The sequence below is a fragment of the Corvus moneduloides genome, chromosome 2, assembly GCF_009650955.1.
Source record: "Corvus moneduloides isolate bCorMon1 chromosome 2, bCorMon1.pri, whole genome shotgun sequence".
Taxonomy (NCBI): Eukaryota; Metazoa; Chordata; class Aves; order Passeriformes; family Corvidae; genus Corvus; species Corvus moneduloides.
The window spans coordinates 176,917-191,712 of NC_045477.1; the positions used below are offsets into that span (position 1 = coordinate 176,917).

A 14,796-nucleotide genomic window follows, 5' to 3' on the forward strand; every position below is an offset into this window, starting at 1 on the left:
AGGAATAGGAACTAAGTCTGCCTTAAAAAAAACTTAAGTTCAGAGTTTTGTAGCTGTTTCTCTTGTGCTTTTTGCTTTTTACCCTCAAATGCTGTTTTGTGCGAATGAAATATTAAATCCATTAAAATGGAAACATTTTGCTGACCACTGTTATTTTCACATCCCCCAAGATTGCCTGGGCTCTGAATAAAGGAATAAAGCCAGACTACAAGCAGTATTGGGATGTAGAATTGGGTGTGACTTACATACCATGGGACAAAGTCAAACCTGAAGATCTTGAAAGCTTCTGTGAAGGAGGAATGTTGGACAATGAGACCCTTAGCCCAGGTACAGTGTTACTGCATGTTCAGTTCTGTTACTGGACCTTCATTTCAGGGTTTGGCCATTTCTGTCCAGTTTGCCCAGTTAGCTGGTGATTCTTGTATATATGCTCTAATTGTAGCATCTCTTCATGCTGTACACACAAAAATCAGTTCAACGTGTGTGTTTTAAATGGAAGTGTAACACATGATGGACATAATGTCGGTGTGTTCCAGTCCTCTCAGTGCTTTTCTCTTTCCCAAAGTGCCCCCTCACTGATCCCTCTTTGTGCTTAGCTGGCTTTTCCCAGGAAGTTCTGACAGACAAAAGGAGCTGGATTTCTTCTGTAAATTAAATTTAAAGCTATATTTGATGTTTCTCTTATTTGCTGCAATTCTTTATAGTTGTATTCTCCTTTCCTTTGTTTTGGACTTGAAGATGTTGGGTTTTTTAGAAATGAGTTCTCAAATTAGTGAAAAAGCTGCTGCCTTCGTGCCCGAGAGCAATAGAATGCACCTGTTGGAAAGCTTGTCCCACAAAGCCTTACAGTTTTTGTCACAGATAATGTAGCAGAGTCCTGGGCATGTGTAAACACTGTCAGTGCAAAGGATTGTTAAACAACTATGGAAAGGAACAATTTTATTTGCTGTTTCAGATTTTGCTGTGTTTAAATGAATTTGGAATTTTTATTGTCAGAAATCTGTATCGATGCATCTTAGCTCTGTGCTGCTTATTATCCGAGTATTTTCAATTAGGTCATTTTTGTAAATGTGACCAAGCATGTTTTGCGTAGCACTGCTTGTCTGACCCATGTCTGTTGGGATCTTGTTTTGGACAGAGTGGAAGGGAATTCCCAAGAAGTCTGAGAATGAAGTGGCTCAGAATGGAGGCGCAGAAGCTGCACACAATGAACCAGTGTCACCTATTCCCAAAGCTTTACCTGTCCCAATTCCTGTTCCCATGCCTGCACCAATAACAGTACCTCCTCCACAGGTCAGAGTTGTTCCACATAAATAAACAAGATCTCACTTAAAGTAATAATTCAGGGAGGGGGGGAAATGCCATGAATGGTAACTCCGTTCTCTCAGTCACAGAGAAATCCCTGCAGTAGAATGTTTGTTAGAGAGGGCCGAATTGCATCTTCAGGTTTTGTGATTGGCTTTTTTTTATTATTTGTTTTACTAATTAATTTTCCTCTAAAAGCTTTTCTTATTGACAGATGCTCCACTACTTTTATATCAATAGTTTCTTGTCAATATTAAAATAGTAGAATCCCTTGAATCAGAGCTTATTTAAATTCGGAGCTTGATATAAATCAGAATTAAAGAAAAAGGAAACACGAGTCACTCTAATGTGCAGACTCAGGTAGTGAGAAAGAGACGAGCAGAGGTTTTTAATTGCCCTGAAGTTGTGAGTATTCCAGTGGATCCTGTATGGAAATCCATGCTGGTGGATGGAAATGAATCCCAGGCACTGTGTGAGGGGTATGTGGAGGTGAGTTACTGACATGCACTAGTACCCATTTAACACAGAGGAGAATTTTTCTCTTTCAAAGAAGTTACAAAGGCAGACGGGACTGGTGTTGGTATTTTCAGTGATGGGAGAGAGCTAATTAGATCTTTTGTGCAAGTCCCCCCCCCCTTGTTGCAGAGGAATTTGAGGTCGCTGAGGTGTCCTGGTGGAGCTGGACAAAGGCAGAGGTCCCCAGCAGGACAGAGAATCATTTGGGCGCTCTTGGGGTAACCCATCTTTCCCCTTCCTTTTTCCTAGGTTCCACCCCATCCGTCAGGGCCTCCCGTGGTTGGTGCACTCCAGCCCCCTGCTTTCACAGCACCTTTAGGAATCCCCCCTCCTGGATTTGCCCCCGGGGTGCCGCCACCACCGCCGCCTCCGTTCCTCCGGCCCGGCTTCAACCCGCTGCATTTACCTCCAGGTTTGTGGGGCTGCGCCAGCCCGGGCTCTGCTGGGCCCGGAGCTGCACCAGCTGCACGGGGTGCTGGGCCACGGGGGCACTCAGGGCTCTCCTGTGCTTTTTGTAGGATTCCTTCCTCCCGGGCCACCACCTCCCATAACTCCTCCGGTCTCTGTCCCGCACACTCCGGCAGTGAACATCCCAAACTGTAAGTGTTGGGCCCTGTGGAAGGCAGGGATCCTGCAGGAATTGCTGGATGGTGTTCAATGTGTCCTTGCCTTGTTCCTCAGCTACAGCAACTGGTGGGAATGAGGACACTACAAAGGAGTCGAACGTAGGAAATCCCATCCCGACAGTAGTTTCTGGAGGCAGAGGGAATGCTGAAAGTACCGACACTTCCAAAATCTATGGCACTGTTCCACCTCCTGTAGCACCTACCAATGTCCCTGCTCCCGTCACCCAGGCTGTTCCACTCCTTGGTAAGTTCCTCTTGGGTAAGTTCTGCACTTCATTGTTCCCTACATTTAAAATACCATTTTGACTTGGCTACTGACTTACACTCCAGGGCAAAGGGAAGCACATTTTTCTCAACTTGCTGAAATTTCTGTCCTACTGTTGGCTTTGAAATCAGTTTTAGAGGCTTAGTTTTGCAGAGAAGGAGCAGTCAATAATTTTTATTATTGAAGATCTGTTTTCTGAAGAAACAAAGCCATAATGTGTAAGTTACAAACTCAAATGCTGTCCCACTTTTAACAAGTGAAGGTTTATATAGTGTAGAAAATGAACTTAGAGCAGCACATCTGTATGACATAGTGACCAGGTTTTAGACTCAACTATTACATATATAAAATTAACATGCAGAGAAACTATTTTTGTGCGGTTTTGAAATCTCTGAGGATGGGGTACATTCTTTTTATGTAAGAAATAAATCATTTTAATAAAATAGAAAACCAAACCCTTTTATTCAGCCCTGCGGTAGGACAGGTTTTGAAACCTTTGTAAGAATATATTATTTAAATATTAGCAAATGGCTTTTTGACTAGCAAACCCAAGTTAATTGGGGGTAGGTTGTATAAATTACTTTTCCTAATACGACACAGACTTGGTCAGATTTTGACAGGGAGTGTGAACTGCCCCAGAGCTCTGCTAAATGCTTATTTTATGATGGCTTTGGATGGGCCAGTGTCAAGAATTTACTCAAAGACACTTGTTACCTACAAATTTTAGTGAGATTACTGCATTTATGGGATTTTAGGTCTCTAAATGAGAGCGTAAGAAATGAATGAAAAAGCTAATTCTGTGTTAGTGGGATTCTGCCCAGAACTTTACAGTGATCACGGAAGAAAACCAAAGATTTGTCTCCCTGAGAGGTCACTGCTCTATTGGATGTGAGGGCTGAATTTTCCATCCATGACTAATGATTTATGTATCCTTCATGTTGAAAACTTGACAGAGACCCTTTTCAAAACAGAGAAAAGCTTAAGAAACTCTGTGTTGACACCATGGAGCCAGGGAATTTTGTTAGGAGTTGCAGAAATTCACACCTTCCCGCTGAACGACACTTTCTGTAAAGGTAGCACAGTATTGCCAGAGTTTTGGAGTTTCACAGGACTGTCTTGGACAGCATAACCTGAACTTCGTATTCCAGGCCTTTGGAATGTATGAGGTTCCTCTGCCCTTTGCTGTGTGTCTGCACACATAACGAAAAGGTTTTAGAAAATGAAGACTGAACTAAGTTAGACACCCAGATCAGTTCCTTGGCCAGCAGCTGCCTTGTATTCTTAAAAATACAAGGAAGCTGAATGTGAGAAAGTTGGAAATCAAGAACTACCCTTTGCTTTTGTTAACTCGTTCACTGAGGATTTGAGGCAGATAAAGTTCTCCATGTGGTCAGAGTGACTTCTGTCAGTGAGGGCAGGGGTTTTGAGCTCACAGAGCAGTCCTGGAGTAATGGCTGAGATCCGTGTGTTTGCCTAAGCAGTAGCATCTGATGTTGGGGAGTGTCTAATTTCAAGAAGTTATTTATAATTAAAGAGCTATGTAAAACCCGTCCTGAACATTCTGGAGTTGCAGGGCACTGTTCAATCTGATAAAAGAGACAGGAAAAGCAGAAGACACAGATTATAATATTTTATGCGATTAAAGATTAATGCAATTAAAAGGTTAATACCAGTTGTTGTGGCTTTCAGCAGGTTAGCACAAATTAAACTTCTCAAAAGCACTTTGAGTCACTCATGCACTGGGTGTAGCTGTGCATGTGGGAGGCCAGAGAGTGTCCTGGAAAGGATGAGGAAATGTGCTCCGGGTACTTGGGCAGGATGGGAGAGCTCCTGCAGCAGGCTGGACTCAAGGGATGAAAATTGCTGGGACGAGGTTGTGGGAGAGATCCAAACTTCTTCTGGCCTGGGAACACTTCCTGCAATCCCTACGGAACACAGGAGCTCTTTGATAACTTCTGTAACTTCAAAAAATGCTGCTTCTCTCTCTGGGTTCAGCTTTTCTGTGGAAGACGTGTTACAAAGTAATTCTGAACGGATTATTGTAACATTTCATACCCTTTCATAAGTACTGTCTCAACTCCACTGATTTCCTTTGTGGCTCCACTGTAATTCCTTCATCCCTTCCAACCAGGACGTGGTTGTGCTTCAGAGGAGTGATGCCTCTTGGACATTGGGTCTGGATTTTTGGGTTTTTTTTTTCTAAAGCCCACCCTCAGGCTGTTGTGATTTAGTTGTGCCCTTGACCTCACTCTCTGCTGTTACACCTTGTTGTTGTTCATGGGAACAGGACAGTCCAGGCTGTGGTGGCTCAATGAGTGTGTGCCCAGGGAATTTAAAATGATCTGCAGAGCAGGTATTTGTAGGCTCCTTTGACGTGTGCCCGCTGCAAGAAATGACAGCCTTTAAATCCTTTGGGATTGGCCAGTGTGTTCCCAGCACTGAGCAAATGCTGTAACTCAGGCCAATAATAAACTGCAGATGCTGTATTTGGAATATTCAGATTCTGTGATGTATTATCCTGATGAAATACACCCTATAGCAGTTGTAGGTCCTGATCCTAGTGCTCTTTTTAGCCAAATTCTTACAAGGATCATAACAGGTAACCAAAGTTTAGTTATTCTGGAGTTCCCATCGAACTTGGCATTCACTTCCCGGTACTGCAAGCTCAGTTATTCTTCTTTGCTCCCCTGGCAGTTTGTTCTGAAGTGATTTCTGTAGTCTGCATTAAATCATAAAACACAAATGCAGCATTCTCTGAGCCCCTCAGACTGTGACTGTCACAAAATGTTGGGATTTTTGGCAAGTTATTTCAGCTGTGACTCCATACTTAGGCCCTTTTGTTTAGGCTTCTTTCTTTAGTCTTGACCTGGTCTGAAAGATCCTGTATCAAACTCCAGCAAAAATCCACCAGACTTAAAACATGGTCCCTCTCTCAAGAATTCCCTGGCAGTATTTAACGTTCTAGCTGTAGGATGCCACATTCCCCGCTGGAGAACATGCAGAATGTTGTAGAGCAGCAGCTTCAAACTGGAGTGAAAACCTTATGCTGTTGTGCTGGATCCATGAGCTTTTGGCTTGTTCTGTGTGTTTCCGTGAGGTTTGTGTGCTGGGACAGACAGAAACCACAGAGCTTCACCTGCTGGGAAGTGACATAAGGGGTTGTGAGTTACTGTAACTGCTTACTGAGCAGAGTTTGTGTAAAAGTAAATCAGGTGTGTCAGCACTGGTGACATGGGAATTATCCCAAGGGAATGTGGGCTTTGTCCAGCTGGGAGAGATGATGATCAGCTCTGGATCACAGTGACATGGAAATCTGGCTTCATACCTAATTTATCAAAGCAGTAAGGACGACTCCTGTGCCCTCTCTGGACAGAAGAGACTTGAGGCCAGCCAGAGCACTTGGGCTGTGTCGTAGGAGTCAAGTGATGAAATTTGGGACACTTTGGCGTGTGATGGTTGCTCCTCCGAAACCAGTAAAATCTGTTGTGAAGGCAAGGTGTGGTTTTGCACATTGGGACAGAGGAGCAGGTGTCAGGAGTGAGGGAACCGGCTCCAGTTGGAGAAGCTGGGTCAGGAAATCACCTCAGGCTTTCTCCTGGAGCTCAGGGAGTTCTTACCCAGTTACTCCAAAGTCAGGTACTTCCTAAACCAACAGAGGGCTTTAACTTGCCCCAGACATGGTGTGTCTGTACCATGAATTTCCCTGGGCATTTTCAGTAAACTGGGATGTGTTTCTGGACAGCTCTGTAAGTTTTTAATTGGTGCCTGATTTGTCAGCAGAGTGAAGAAACTCCAGTAGTTCTTCTACAGTTGCTTTAGCCTCAGCATTGAAGGAGGTTGATATTTAAATTTAAATAAAGAGTGTGCAGCTCTCTGGCCGATGCAGTTCAGAATGAAAGAGTTCCAGGTACCATTATGTCGCTTCAGTGCTGCAGTTTGAGTAGAAATAAGGCTGAGAAATTAAATGACTTGTACTTAGTAAATGTGAAACTTCTCTCACAAACCTCATGTTCATGCTCTTGAAACCCACATCTGCTCTGCTGCTTCTAAGCAGAAGCATAGGCTTAACTTCTTCAGCTCTGTAGTTCTCAGTTACTCAATTCTGTCTTGTTTTAATCTTCTGAGGAAAATTAAAAGGTGTTTGTAGCTACAAGAATGTCCCCAAACCTCAAAATCCTGGGAGACATCATTAACTATGTGTCTTGTGTTGTAAAATCTGTACTTCTGTCATAGGGCGAGTTTAAACTGGCTCATGACAGACCTGGTTATTGACCAGGAGGGGGAAAGGCTCTACATTTCAGAGGCAGGAAGGGGGAAGACTTGCTGTTGGTACTGGACCATTTCTCTCCAAGAGTGTGACCCATGGAGCTGTGTCTGACTGCTTGGAGGGGGAAGGGGAGAGGATAGCACAGACTGGAAGATGCCACACAAGTCTTCTCGCTGGCAAAACACCATTTCCTTCCAATATGAATTTATTTAAAGAGCACTCAGGTGAAAAGGTTTCTGTCAAAGATGTCCCTAAAAGTCAGTGGTGCGGCGAGCAGGCAGCACAGAAGGCTCGGCTCTGTCTGGGGGACAAATGCCGAAGCCGGAGGAGGGAGGGAGAGAGGGACACCACGGCAGCTGAGGGGGAAATGGTGTGGCTGCTCATAAAGCTGCACCCACGTGCAGTTTTCACTGGTGGCACTAATTCCAGCGTGAATTTCCACAGTGTTTCCCATTCTGGTTTTACCCAGGCAGGAGCTGTGTTTCCAGGGCAGGAGGTGCTGGTAAGCAGGAGCAGATGGGAGCAGTGTGAGGGCTCTAGGAACACCGGACAGTGTTCCTGGTTCAGACTGAGGAGGCACCTGCCCAGGGGTGGGAAGGCCTGAGCTGGAGCTCAGAATTCCTCCTTCCTTCTGGCTCGTGTTGGTGTCTGGGAGCTTCGGGTTGAGCTTTATCTGACAGTGTGGTGGAGAGGGAGTTTTTTCCTCCTATGAAGAGTGTGGGAATAAAACTGGAAAGTAGTTGGTGCTTGGATATGTGCTATAAAGGATGAGACACTACTAAAAAAAATAGAATCCAGGAATGACCTGTTGTGTTTCCTTTTAGTTTACAGGGCAAGGTTTATTCTAATGAAATGAATCTTTGTTGTGTCCCTTTTCTTTGGGATGGCAAATGGAGCTGTGCTCCAGCCGTATTCCAGCCTCCTCTCTGCTGCCTCTGTGCGTGAGCCTCTTGCTGATGCCCTGCGGCTCTGGGGTGTTCAGCTGCTGTTTGTAGCAGAGGGAAATGTTTCAATCTGGCAGGAGGGGGCGAGGTATTTTTGCCTGGAAGCAAAACAGCTGCAGAGGGCTGAGGGGGCGCCCTGACCTGCACAAGGGCAAAGGCTCTCTGCGAAGGAAGCCTCTGGGATCAGGGATGAGTTGCTGCCCTGGGCACGGTCATTGCTGCCAGCAGCACACAAAGGGGTGTTTGCGGCTGCTGCTGCCGGGGCAGTGCGTGGAGAGCACAGGAAGCTCCGCTCCAAGCTCCAGGGTGCTGTTTTCCCGGGCTCAGTGCAGGTTGGGTTTGAAGTTACGCGTGTTCCCCTCCTGCCAGCTTCTGACTGTCCCTTGTGTGTTCCTTGCAGGCACCCAGGGCGTGGCCCCGCCGCCGCCCGCGCCCGTGGTGGGGCTGCAGACTCCGTCCACGGGGCTGCTGGGCGCCCGGCCCGGGCTGATCCCGCTGCAGCGCCCGCCTGGGATGCCGCCGCCGCCGCTGCCGCGCTTCCCGATGATGCCCCCGCGCCACATGCCCCCGCACATGATGCACAGAGGGCCCCCGCCGGGCCCCGGCGGCTTTGGAATGCCTCCCCCGCACGGAATGAAAACCCCCTTCCCTCCTCCCGGCCACTTCGTGCGGCCCGGGGGTGGCCCGGGCAGCGGCGGGCCCAGCGGCCCTGAGGAGAACAGGGACGGGCGGCAGTTCAGGAACGACAGGCAGTTCACGCCCAACAGAGACCAGGAGCGGTTCGGGAGGAGATCCTTTGGGAACCGGGTAGAGAACGACCGGGAGCGCTACGGCAGCCGCGACGACCGGGAGCACGAGCGGCTGGGCAGCCGCGACAGGCGAGACTGGGGACGCCGCAGCCCCGAGCGCGACAGGCACAGGGACTCGGAGGACAGGAACAGGCGCTCCAGCGGCCACCGAGACAGGGAGAGGGATTCCAGGGATCGGGAGTCTCGTAGAGACAAGGAAGAAACCCGCGGCAAGGAGAAGCCAGAGGTGACAGACAGGGCAGAAAGCGACAAAAACCACGAGCCCCACAGCAGCAAAGCGGAGGGCGCGGAACTTGTTTCAGAACTCGCTGCAGGAGACGCTGAACCCGCAGGTGTGAAACCTGCACCGGAGTCAGCACCCGAGGCTACCTCATCCCTGGAACAGGCGGACAAGGACATGGGCTCCGTGGTGGAGGCGCCACGCTAGGGCTGCAGCCCGGCTTGGAGTGTCGAGCTTTAGTTGTACAGTGCTGTAAATCCGCTTCCGCCCCTGCGCCCCCGACGCCGGGGCACTGTGAGCAATTTGATTGCTTCCCTTCTATTTAAAATAGCCACAACATAACATAAAATACTGAAGAGATGATTAAAATATTACCCATTTTTGCTGTAACTTTTTTAAAGTTTTGACTTTAAAAAGTTTACGAATCAGAAGTAGAAGTGCTTTCTATTTTTTTTTTAATTTAAGAAAAGGTAACGGTGAAAGCTCCTCAAAACAATAGGGATGTGTTTTTAATAAACTCTATTTTCGTAACAAACTTTTAACGTGTGCTATTCTTCCTACGCTGCACTGAAGTGGAAAAGGAGTGTTCAACAGCCTAAAGTTGGAACTGTTAACGCTGTACTGGAGTCTAAATTAGACTGGTTTGGTTCTGTTTGTTAAAGGAAATCTATCTGTTTGTGTAGCGATTCACAGAAGTGAATTTTTATTTGTAACAGTCCTCTGGAGTTTTAGATTGCTGCATTTTAATGAGCTACTTGACCACCCCGGGTAAAAGTTAGTTTTAAGATGTTAATTGCAGAGTTAACTGTTTCAGTGTTTGCAATGCAATCCATTCTTTGCTTAATTTTTTTTCCTCCCCCCCGCCCCCGGTTCCGTGGTTCCCGTTGCCCTTAATTTGCCTTTTTTTTTACAAAGTGACCCCTTCAGGCAATGACCGTCTGCTCTGATGTTACCAAGTGTTGCTGGGCTGGACAGCACCCGCTCCACCGCTTTTGTACTCGCTGGGAAGTGAGACCTCGGAGACACCACAATTCCAGCCTGGCTCTCGAGGCGAGGCTGGGACAAGGACAAGGACTTGGCCCTTCCTCCATGGAGATGGGGCTGCTCCTGCAGGAACACTGGCCCCTCCTCACCCTGCCAGAGGTAGGTTGTGCCCCGCTGGGCTGGGGACAAGAGGGCAGCTCCTGGTGTTCCTAGCATTGTGCCACCTCCTCTCCAGAGCCACTTCTGTGTCCTGCCACCTGTGACGAGGGCAGGTGCAGTTTCTCCGTGGCCAATCCCCAGGGCAGGGACAGTTTTGGAAGTCCTGCCTGCCACACACAGCTCGGCCGTGGCTCAGAGCCCCCTTAGCTGCAGCAGCACAGGGGCAGACTTGTATGAATCCTGTGCATATTCAGTGTTTTTTTTTTTCTCCTTGCTGTAGGTGTGTTCTACCTTTAAAGTTGGGGATTTTTCCCCAAGGGAAGGGCAGCTGTTTCCTTACATCAGTCCTTTTTCACAGCTGCCCTGCGGCAGAAGGAATTGTCTCGGGGTGGGAGAGCCACTGTGGAGCTCTGGACTGGGGAGAGGACACCTATTTTTATGTTCTTGCAATAGCAGAATAAAGAGAGAAAGAACCTGTTTACAGATTGTAGTGAACTCAACTTCCATGTGTTAAAACTTGTGTCCTCACTGGTTGTTTCCTGCCAGGCCCAGGGGACATCCCCTTGTCCCACAGATTGAGGTTTGAGCCTCGGGAAAAGCTGCTCCAGCTCTGTAAGGTGGGTTTATTTCACTGAGAGCACCTCCTTGAAGAGCTGGAGACAAGAATGAGAGACACAAGGCTGCTCTGTTCACACAACTCCCACCCCTATTCTCTGCCTCAGTAGGGATTTGAAAGCAGAGCCTGGAAAACTGCGGAACAATTCCTTACCACCTTCTGCAGCAGTGGCAGCCCGCTGGAAGAGGCACAGGGCGGTGAAGACTCACACAGAGGTCTGGCAGCAGCAGGGAACATAAGTTCAAAGTATCTTTACAGTATTCCTGCTCTACTGCCCAGTTCCCTTAGTAGTGTGCCTCGGTTGAATGGGGCTACCTAGAGCTACAGCCTGCTACTTTTGTGAATATCCTTAAGTACCGAAGAAAGGAACATGGATACATGTCCTCATTAGAATGACTCATTTTCTCCATTAAGAGAGACCCTGAAATCTGTTCCAAAAGGACACACCAGAACAGAATGGAGGCTGGCACTGGCACATCAGTGGTCACGCCTGGGATACTGCCTGGAACAACTTGCTGGATGCAATTTAACCACCCCCCTGCTGAAGCCCAGGCACCCTTTCCCAGCAGGGGCAGGTTTGGGGTGATTCCCTGGTCACAGACAGCCAGAACCAGGAGTATCTGCCCAGAACATTTATTACACAAGTTTGAAGCCTACAGATGCTGCACCTTCCCCAGGATGAAGCCCTGACACACCTGGGGGCTGCTGCTCTTTGCCAGAGCGCGTGGGACTCATCCGGGGTCTAGGACAGGAGCACTACTCACATCTTCCCTCCGACAGCAGGGAGTGACACGGAATGGTGACAGCAGGAGCGTGAGCAGAGACCACAGAGCCGTTCCGTCAGGGACACTTTAATTGAATGTACATCATACAAAACTCTGTCAAGTCTCCAGCGTGTCAGTGCTGCTCGGGATGCAGAGGAGCAGGAGATTAATGACAATCTTGAGCTTGCACGAGGAAGGGCAAGAGCAGCAATGGAAGAGCACTGCAGGTACCACACTTAGCTCTTGGCAATCCCAATCACTCCACAGGCCAAGCGGGGCCCTGCGTTTCCAGTTAACTTGCTCTCGTTATCTCCCCCTCTGCCCAGGTCATCCCGCTTCTCATGCACCTGGAAGAGAATTGAAGGGAGCTTCAGTGATACTGCTCTGGATCCTGTCATCTCTGCCCCTGGTAGCAGCAGCAGCACCAGACTAATTACACAATGCCCAACTGATATCCATGCTAAGAACTTCCAACTGGACCTCTCTGAGAGATGAGCTGCCTCCAGCAGCTCCAGGGCCATGCAGGCACCCACAGCTGGCAGGGGCAGAGTCAGAGAGGGCTGGCAGGGACTTGGGGCTCACGGCAGTGAAGTGCCACACTAAGACACAGAGGGATCTCTGTGCATCCCCAGCAACAGCAAATCCCCTCTCCCTGCTCTGGAGTTTCCCAAGGCCACTCACCACCATGGTACGGCCAATGATGCAGTGTGGTCCAGAGAGGGAAATGACGGGATCCTGGATCTCCACTTCGGCCACGCCTCCTTTGGCAGTCACATTGCCCAGGTCTCCCACGTGCCTGCATAAAAACACAGGAAATTCACAAGAGTGGCCTGGACTGAAAGCTCTTCCAAGGGAATGCTGGGACTTCATGTTACAACATAACAAAGGCTCCCAAATCCAGTGGAACAACCTTTCTGGTGGAACACTGCTACTGTTCCCAGAGCTTTTGCTGTCCATGACAAGCTCTGCTATTCCCCAGGCAGCTGCAAGCTTTTGGTTTAAGGAGGATTAGGAAAAGCAGTTTGTCAGGCAACAGGTCAAAGGCAATGCAGGAACTGCTCAGTTCCAGCCAGTACCAGGGATGATTATTCCGGTTTGGCATTGCCCCATCACTTGGCATCTGGCTCTCCCACACAGCTTCTATCAGAGCTACATCTCTGCTAAGGCTTCCCTGGAGAACTGAGCCTCCAGCAGTGGAGTTTTCACAGGAGTTCTGGACATTCCAGTGTGTTGTGTCTCCTGCACACCTGCCCCAAGCACAGCATTCCCTCAAAATGCAGCTGATCCAGTTCTGTCAGGCTCCTCTATCCAGATCCAGAACCTGGAACATCGACACATCCCTGCTGGCTGACCAGCCCAGCCAGCCCAGGGCTGACCACTGGCTTCTTACACAGCACAAATTCCTTATTTTTAACCAAATCCTATAAAACTGGGTTAATGGCAGCTTTCCCTTAAGGAATTTGCTTGATTTACGCTTCCAGGAAGCTTCACTCTAATTGTTTCTATATACCGATAAAAGCAGCATCCACTTCTTGCACCCCCCCTAAGGAATTCCCCTGCCCACAGCCACCCGAGCAGGCACGATGCAGCAGGTGCAGGATCTGCCAAGCCTCCAGCAGCCACAACGTCCATGCACTCCCAACCTTTAGCCCCGAGCAGTGGCTGCCAGGGCCCCGACACACATTTCATGCTGTGTCATGCAGGAGCTGGCCCGCAGCCAGCTCTGCCCGGCCTGTGGCTCAGGTGGGATTTGTCAGCCTCACGACGAGCACTCACGGACACCAACGTGGGCATTCCAAGGCTGATCCCGATGCCAGGCTGGTCCCTGTGCAAGGCCAGGCTGCCTGAGCCCTGCTCCCAGCTCCACTCCCCACACCCAGCACGCAGAGCCACAGGACTTCCTCTGGCACCCACCCAAGGGAACTGGGCTGTGAGAACTGCTCCCATGGAAGAGCCCAGTCTCACATCCCACTGAAGCAGAGATATCCAGCATGAGCATCAAGCCCTCGCTGTCCCCTCCTCCCAAGCCATGACAAAGCCAGGAGCATGCCCAGGAGGATACTTCACACCACACTCTCAGAGAAACAAACTGCTGGAGTTACCGAAGTGTGGCTAAGTGACCTCGGGAACCCTGCAGGAATTACCGGGGTTTTTCTGGCACGTCCCAAGCCCTCAGCAGTGTCCGTGCCCTGGACTCACCTCTCGGCATCGCTGGGCCCCCCGTGCTGCTTCCGCTCCGGGTTGAAGTGGGGGCCAGCACTGGTGCACCCTGGAACACAGCACAGCATCAAAGCAGGATCCCAGGATCAACCTGCTGCTCCCACACCGCTCCCGGCAGCAGCAAACAACTCCTCTCCTGTTCCGTGCCCTGCTAATCCCCCGGAGATAAATCACCTACTACAGACTTAGAAGTCCCACGCTCAGCCAGCAGCTTTATTTCATAACGCTGGGTTATCCAAGCGTTCAGGTAAGTGCTTACCACCAGCCTCAACATGCTCAGAGTACTATCCAGGGAGCAATTCCTCGGGAAATGTCTCAATCTCCTCACACAGATTTGCAGCCGCGAGACCCAAGCTGCTGCTGCATCACCACGAGCAGCTCTTTGGAGCTGAGCAGCCACTTCTCAGCCGTGACCCGAGGGCCTGGAGGGACATCTTACCATTGGTGTTGTCACCGAACTCATGGACGTGGAAGCCGTGCTCCCCATCGGCCAATCCAGTGATTTTCCCAGTGACTTTCACCGGTCCAGTACCCTTCAGAGGAGAGAATTTATCACCACAAGCACTTTGGCATTACACGGCTCCGTCTCAAACGAAGGTGACAGAAAGCACTGGAGGCCGCGCCACAAGCCCACAACATCGTCCAGAATGTTTGTGTTCGTTTAAGCCCCTCAAACACACTCCTTCCCCTGTTTTATCACTAAGCGCAAGGAGTACCCGTTATCTGGCGGCGCCTTCCAGAAAGATCCCGTACTTTCACGGGGGAGTGCGAGTGACGCCGCGGCTCCTTAGGCGACTACGAGAGACGGCGCAGCTCCAGAGGGCCGCAGCCATTTAGATCCGCAGCGCCCTCGAGCTGAGCCCGCCCCGGTTCCTCCCGCCGCACCGGCCACGGGGAGAAGGATGAAGAGGGAGACCCGGGGGGCTTCGCACCCGCCGGCGGTGGGTCTCGGCGCCGCGATCGTGCCCTCACCTGCTGCTCGAAGTGGATGACGCCCTCCACAGCCCCCTCGCCCCGCATCACGCACACGGCCCGCACCGTCGCCATCTTGTCCCCGCCCGGCCCGCAGCACCCGCGGACTGCGGGCACGCCCCGCCCCCG

General features: G+C 49.8%; 2 protein-coding genes across 4 annotated transcripts in view; one reads left to right on the top strand and one right to left on the bottom strand.

The window, feature by feature from the left end:
- The window catches only part of SCAF4 (SR-related CTD associated factor 4), a 31,010-nt gene extending 21,523 nt beyond the window's left edge, over positions 1-9,487 (top strand). For all 3 annotated transcript variants that reach the window (XM_032094280.1, XM_032094295.1, XM_032094287.1), the window contains 6 exons: positions 171-327; positions 1,139-1,293; positions 2,071-2,233; positions 2,340-2,420; positions 2,503-2,691; positions 8,324-9,487. In XM_032094280.1, coding sequence (XP_031950171.1) covers positions 171-327; positions 1,139-1,293; positions 2,071-2,233; positions 2,340-2,420; positions 2,503-2,691; positions 8,324-9,159 — 1,581 coding nt within the window. In that variant the 3' untranslated portion in view covers positions 9,160-9,487. The remainder of the gene's footprint in view (positions 1-170; positions 328-1,138; positions 1,294-2,070; positions 2,234-2,339; positions 2,421-2,502; positions 2,692-8,323) is intronic.
- Positions 9,488-11,328: 1,841 nt separating this feature from the next.
- SOD1 (superoxide dismutase 1) lies at positions 11,329-14,796 on the bottom strand. The gene is made up of 5 exons (XM_032094368.1): positions 14,668-14,796; positions 14,135-14,228; positions 13,675-13,744; positions 12,157-12,271; positions 11,329-11,822 (listed from the first exon to the last, which is right to left on the bottom strand). Exons 1-5 carry the CDS (start codon positions 14,740-14,742, stop codon positions 11,712-11,714), a joined length of 465 nt encoding a protein of 154 aa, XP_031950259.1. The 5' UTR covers positions 14,743-14,796; the 3' UTR covers positions 11,329-11,711.